Consider the following 6,705-nt stretch of genomic DNA (forward strand, 5'->3'; position numbering starts at 1 on the left):
CTGCAGGCCTGTCTAGGGCCTGGCAAGTGTATGGGGCTAGTGAGCAGGGCAGAGCTTTAAAGCAAGGGGGGTGGGGGGGGACAGGGCAGGATGCCTGGGTCCTCTCCTGGATGTCTGCAGTAGGGCTGGGAGCCGTGGGGTGGGGGATGGACCCATTCCTGCATCCTGGGGCACTGCAGCCGGTCCCAGCAAGGTGCGTGCCTGTCCCCCAGCGCCGAGGCCCTGCAGACCATGTTCCTCCTCATGAGCCCCCGGCAGCTCTACGAGCACTTCAAGGATGACTACGAGATCCATGACATCAGCTGGAGCGAGGAGAAGGCAGGAGCCATCCTGGAGGCCTGGCAGAGGAAATTCGTGGAGGTAGGTAGTGGGAGCAGCCCCCACATGGGGCTGGGCAGGAGTAAGCCTTTACGTGGCATCCCCTTGTGCCCAGGTTTTCATGTGGCTATGGGTCCTGGCATTACGCTCTTGTGGTCCTGTGGATCCCTAGGGCTCCTCAGTGGTGACACTGACACCCTGGGTGGCTCTGGGGTGGATGTACTGTAGAGCAGGAGGGTCCTGATTTCTCTAACGAGGTGTACCTCTGGCAGCTGGCGCAGGACTCCATCCCTCCCAATGCCACGCAGAGTGTCCATGCTTTTTCCACCACGACACTCAACGACATCATGAAGTCCTTCTCTGACGTCAGTGCCATCCGGGTGGCTGGGGGCTACCTCCTCATGGTGCGTGTGCCCCTTCTCTCTGTCCTCTGCTGCCCCTCTCTCATCCCTCTGTCCCTTCTAACCCACTGTATTCTTCCAGTTGGCCTATGCCTGCGTCACCATGCTGCGGTGGGACTGCTCCAAGTCCCAAGGGGCCGTGGGCCTGGCTGGGGTCCTGCTTGTGGCTCTTTCCGTCGCCTCTGGCCTGGGGCTTTGCTCACTGCTGGGCATCTCCTTCAATGCAGCCACCACCCAGGTATGTGCTGGGGAAAGACAAAGGTAGTGCGGGGTGGGTGGGACCCTGGGGGCTGTGAGGTGGCCGTGTCCCCTCCTTGGTGGTGGCTGTGTGTGTGTCTCTCTGTTGATGCCAACTGCTCTCTGGCAGGTCCTGCCCTTCCTTGCGCTCGGCATCGGTGTGGATGATATGTTCCTCTTGGCTCATGCCTTCACCGAGACCAGCCAGCACATCCCCTTCAAGGTGAGCAACGAGTGCTGCCCAGGGGCTCCTCAGCCCCCTCTTGCCTTCTGATAGCCCCTCTCATCACCGTCTCTGTCCCCACAGGAGCGGACAGGCGAGTGTCTGAAGCGCACAGGGACCAGCGTGGCTCTCACCTCCGTCAGCAACATGATTGCCTTCTTCATGGCAGCCCTGGTCCCCATCCCTGCCCTGCGTGCCTTCTCCCTCCAGGTAGTGCTATGGTCCCTCTCTGGGGGACAGGAAAGGATGGCCAGAGCCCAGTCTGATGTGTGCCCCCCACTATCTGTAGGCTGCAGTGGTTGTGGTGTTCAACTTCGCCATGGTGCTGTTTGTTTTCCCTGCTATCCTGAGCCTGGACCTGCATCGCCGGGAGAAACGCCGGCTCGACATCCTCTGCTGCTTCTATAGGTACTAGCGCCAGGCTGGCTGGGATGGGGCTGACCCCACAGTTCCCCCAAGAAGCAGGGGGTGACTCAACATCTCATCCTTCACTCTCTCCTCCTTTCCTCTTTCCCCACAGTCCTTGCTCCTCGCGGGTCATCCAGATCCAGCCCCAAGAGCTTGCTGATGCCAACGACAACCATGCCTGCCACCCATCCCCTTATGGGCACCCCGGCGTGGCCACCAGCACACAGATCACCACCACCGTGCAAGCCTTCACCCGGTGTGACCCCTCAGGCCACCATATCGTTACTGTCCTGCCACCCACCTCCCAAGTGTGCACCTCACCCGCTGTCCTCCTACCCCACACCGACCCCCTGGGCTCGCAGATATTCGCTCCAGCCAGCTCCACCCGGGATCTGCTGGCCCAGCTGGATGAAGCGAAGAGTGGGAGGGAGTGCGTCCCCCTGCCCTTCTGCCGCTGGAGCCTCGCTGATTTTGCCCGTGAGAAGTACGCCCCTCTCCTCCTGCGGACCCGGACCAAGGTGAGGTGGGGGTGGCCCCAGCAGTGCCACCTAAAGTGGGTGGGTGGCACAGAACCCTGCCTGACCTCCTCATTGTCTCTGCAGGCAGTAGTGGTGGGGCTGCTGTTCCTGGCCCTGCGGGGGCTGAGCCTCTATGGCACCACTATGGTGCACGATGGGCTCTACCTGACGGACATTGTGCCACGAGACACCAAGGCTCACGCCTTCATCTCAGCCCAGTTCAAGTACTTCTCCTTCTACAACATGTTCATCGTCACCAAGGGTGGCTTCCATTACCCGGGTGCCCAAGCTGCCCTGCTCAGCCTACACCAGGCCTTCAGCACCGTCAAGTACGTGGTGCGGGAGGGCAACCATGACCTGCCCAAGATGTGGCTCCATTACTTCCAGGACTGGCTGCGAGGTGAGGGACATCCCTCTTCTCCATGACCTCCCCTGCCCAATGACCTTCTCCCCAGCCTGCATGCTCTTCACTGGCCTGGGAGTGCCTTCCCTGGTGCGCAGCACCCTGGAGAGGCTGGTCCGAAGGTGCCCATCAGTGGAAGCTGAGCTCTGGACTTCCTGTGTGCCCATCTTGCTGGCTCCATGCTCCCTGGGGTAACATGGGGTGGTGTGCAGGATAGTGTGCCCCCAGGGATGCTCACCCCCTGCACTATGTCCCCAGGGCTCCAGGCCACTTTCGACAGGGACTGGCAGGCTGGGCGCATCACCCATGACAGCTATCGCAATGGCTCTGAGGACGGGGCACTGGCATACAAGCTCCTAATCCAGACCGGCAACAAGAAGGAGCCCTTCAACTTCAATCAGGTGCGTGGATACAGGGCTGGGGTGAGTGGGCTGGTGATCACTCTGCACCTGCTGCCCAGCTCATGCCCACTCCTGGTCTCTCATAGCTGACCACACGGCGACTGGTGGATGAGAATGGCATCATCCCTCCTGACACCTTCTACATCTGCCTGACGGTATGGGCCAGCAACGATCCTCTGGGCTTTGCTGCCTCCCAGGCCAATTTCTACCCTCCACCACCCGAGTGGATCCATGACAAATATGACACCACGGGCGAGAACCTGCGAAGTAAGCGTGGTGGGGTTCCCCATGGCCCCCTACTGCCCTCGACATCCTCCTGCAGAGTACCCTGCTCCCCACACCTTTTGCCCTGAAGGGAAACCCCCACCAATCCCTCACCCCGTCTGATAAACTGCCTTGCTTCCCCATGTCCCCCTGCACCCCATATGCTGAGCACCCCACTGTGCACTCCCTGTGCCCTTAGCACACAGCAGCACACCCCTGCTCCAGCCCATGGGCATCTTACTCAAAGAAGCCACTAAGTTCCCCTTCTGTTACATGTGATCCACCACCCCACAAGCATGCTGTGGGGAGAGAAACCCCTTCCTCCTTGTCCCCAGTCTGCTCTCCACACACTCCCCAGACCCGTTATACCCAGCCAGGCATTAGGCTGCTCAGGCTTGTGTGACTGGTGTTCTTGTGCTGCCTGTATCCCCATACTGCCCATGCTCTCCTCCCCAGTCCCAGCAGCACAGCCACTGGAGTTCGCCCAGTTCCCTTTCTATCTGAGTGGGCTGCGTCGCACATCTGACTTTGTGGAGGCAATTGAGAGTGTGCGGGCCATCTGCCGGGAGGCTGCCCAGCGCCATGGGGTGCTGAGCTACCCCAGCGGCTACCCTTTCCTCTTCTGGGAGCAGTACATCGGCCTGAGGCACTGGTTCCTGCTGGCCATTAGCATCCTGCTGGCCTGCACCTTCCTTGTCTGTGCCCTGCTGCTGCTTAACCCCTGGACAGCTGGCATCATCGTGAGTACGCACCCTGATGCATGCAGACAATCGGGATAGGTGGGGACAGGGACATCCAGCCTTTCTCCCATCCTGCTGGATGGCCCTGGTATCTGCTTCATGAGGATTGGGTGATGGGGTGACCAGGGGTACCCTGGAGGGAAGGGACACCTGTACAGAGGTGGCAGTAGGTGGGGGACTCCTGTATGGAGGAAATATTGAAGGGGACAGGAGTCTAGGGACATCCACGCAGAAGAGGCTGAGGGGAGCACTCACATTGAGGTGGCAGTGAGTAGGGGATGGATATGGAGGGATCAGGGACACTCCCTATGAAGGGAATGCAGTGGACAGGGGTTTGAAGACATCCATGCAGAGCAGGTGAGGGCCACTCCGAATAGATGAGACAGAGGAACATGCCAAACAGAGGGAAAAGGATCAGTGAGGTTGAGTCTGCCCTGTATAGTGGAGTACGATTGGGATTGCCAGACAGAGAGGACAGTCAGTCAGAGCCACACCTCGCTGACCCCAACACCCCCCAGGTCTCCATCCTGGCCATGATGGCTGTAGAACTGTTTGGCATCATGGGACTGATGGGCATCAAGCTGAGTGCCATCCCCGTGGTCATCCTCATTGCCTCAGTGGGCATCGGTGTGGAGTTCACTGTCCATGTGGCCCTGGTGAGTACAATCACACCTCAGTTCCCACTCCCTGGCACCCTCACCCCCTTGGCCATGTGCCAATGGGTGGCTTATCATGGGTGGTACATTGGGACAAGCCCCACATGATATCCCCATCCCACTCAGGGCTTCCTGACGGCTGCGGGGAGCAGGAACGTGCGCTCGGCCGCAGCACTGGAGCACACCTTTGCCCCCGTGATGGATGGTGCTGTCTCCACTCTCCTGGGCGTCCTCATGCTGGCTGGCTCTGAGTTTGACTTCATCATGAGGTGAGCACTGAAGGAGGGTAGACCAGCCACTTGCTGCCCTCCAAGAGCTTTGACAGTGGGGACTGGTGAGCGTGGCAGCCCCCCTGGCTGGCGGTGAGGGTGTGAGGCAGCTGGTGCAGACATGTCTTGCTGGGAACGCCCATTCCTTCTTGCGTGGAGGCTGGGGAGACATAGTGGGGCCGTAGTGTGTGGTGTGGGAAGCCATGTTTGGGATGGGACATGATTCATGATGGCTGTGCCTGCTTACCCTGTCTGCCTGTGTGTCCCCCAGGTACTTCTTTGCGGTGCTGACCATCCTGACGCTGCTGGGGCTGCTCAATGGGCTGGTGCTGCTGCCAGTCCTGCTCTCTGTCATTGGGCCACCCCCTGAGGTACAAGACCCCTATCCCACCTCTCCCTGGCCCTCCCCAACGCCGTACTCACCTCTCTCTATCCCCCATTGCCCCTCATCCTGTTCCCACTTCACCCTATACCCATCTTTTCCTTGTCCAGTCCCAAACTTGTCTCGTAGCCACCTCAGATCACCCTCACCCTGTACCATCCCTGCTTTATCCCATCCTTTCTCTCTCATACCCAATTTGCCCTGTATGTGTGTGACCCCATTCGTGCCTCACTCCACACTCAACTTCCCCCATCCCTCCCTGACCCATTTGATGCCATCCCTGCTTCATCCAGATCTCTCGCATCCCCATCCTCACATCACCCCATAGCCCCTGCTTCCCCACACTCCTCCATCCCTGTATGTCCCTGGCCCCTCTTGACGCTGTCGTCTCTCCTCAGGCATCCTTGGTGGATAATGGCCCTGGCCTACCCCATCCGGAGTCGGTGCCCCCATGCCTGGGCCCTGGTGGGGTGTACGTCCGGTGCACTCCAGCCTGGCCTGCCACCTTCCCCGACTCCTCGGACACAGAACGCTACACGGAGAATGTGGGGCCTGGCAGCCCCCGAGGACCCTTCATTGTGCCCCCCACCCCAGCACACATCCTGCTGGAGGCTGGCAAAGACCCCAGCTTCCCCCACATCACTGTGAGTGTCCCTGCCAGCTCCCAGCATCCACTGGGAGAGGGTCATGGATAGAGCTGGGGGACGTGAGCTCATGGGTCCCCTGTGGTGCTGGTGGTGTTGCCAGAGGGATGCTCAGTATGACTAGGGACCCTCATACTTCATGTCCCACTCCAGGTGCTGAAGCCCTACAAGGACAACCTGGAGGTTCAGGGGAAGAAGGAGGCTTCTGGCCTGCAGCCCACAGCCCCACTGCCCTTTGGAGAGCCGTGCCCCACGCAGCCCCGAGACCACCTGCAGCCCTGCCCACCAGGCACTCGGCCAGCACCCCCCACAGCCCTGCCCACCTACAGCACCCACCTGCAGGGTCCTGCGCGCAGCTACACCACCGTCACGGCCACCGCTTCAGTGACAGTGGCCCTGCACCCTACACTGCCTGGCTCCTACCCCAACTTCGGCTCTGAGGGCTTTGCCAGCGCTGAGCAGGACTGCCTGGAGGAGTCCAGTGTGCCCAGCACCAGCGGCACTGCTGTGCCTGATGCCTTTGAGATGCAGAGCATGGGACGCTGCGGGGCAGGTGTCCGGCGCTAGGTGAGCTTGGGACACCCTACCCTGGGGCTGACGCACAGCAGCATTGGGGTGCAAGGTGGGTGTGGAGGGACCCAGCTGATTCCCCAAATCTCTCTCTCCCTGCAGGTTGCTGGCTCCTGGGAAGAGCATCTCCCCAGCACCCAGTGGGCACAGGAGAGTGCAGAGCGGGGTTGCCCGCATCGTGCTGCTAATCGCCAGAGCGGCGATGCCCCCCAGTCTCGGCCGAGGAGGACTGGCCCCCACACCCTGCAATGGGGCTTGGTAGGGCAGGCTG

At 60.6% G+C, this 6,705-nt stretch overlaps 1 protein-coding gene across 1 annotated transcript in view; it reads left to right on the top strand.

Annotated features, from left to right (window-relative positions):
• Positions 1–6,431, top strand: part of PTCH2 (patched 2) — a 9,547-nt gene extending 3,116 nt beyond the window's left edge. The window contains exons 6-21 of the mRNA XM_009072195.1: positions 122–360; positions 591–722; positions 802–957; positions 1,087–1,179; positions 1,264–1,389; positions 1,469–1,587; positions 1,700–2,105; positions 2,190–2,505; positions 2,767–2,909; positions 2,996–3,176; positions 3,630–3,913; positions 4,432–4,569; positions 4,696–4,838; positions 5,110–5,209; positions 5,619–5,864; positions 6,018–6,431. Coding sequence (XP_009070443.1) covers positions 122–360; positions 591–722; positions 802–957; positions 1,087–1,179; positions 1,264–1,389; positions 1,469–1,587; positions 1,700–2,105; positions 2,190–2,505; positions 2,767–2,909; positions 2,996–3,176; positions 3,630–3,913; positions 4,432–4,569; positions 4,696–4,838; positions 5,110–5,209; positions 5,619–5,864; positions 6,018–6,431 — 3,236 coding nt within the window. The remainder of the gene's footprint in view (positions 1–121; positions 361–590; positions 723–801; positions 958–1,086; positions 1,180–1,263; positions 1,390–1,468; positions 1,588–1,699; positions 2,106–2,189; positions 2,506–2,766; positions 2,910–2,995; positions 3,177–3,629; positions 3,914–4,431; positions 4,570–4,695; positions 4,839–5,109; positions 5,210–5,618; positions 5,865–6,017) is intronic.
• Positions 6,432–6,705: the final 274 nt, after the last annotated feature.

This window comes from Acanthisitta chloris, unplaced genomic scaffold, assembly GCF_000695815.1.
Source record: "Acanthisitta chloris isolate BGI_N310 unplaced genomic scaffold, ASM69581v1 scaffold11733, whole genome shotgun sequence".
Lineage (NCBI taxonomy): Eukaryota > Metazoa > Chordata > Aves > Passeriformes > Acanthisittidae > Acanthisitta > Acanthisitta chloris.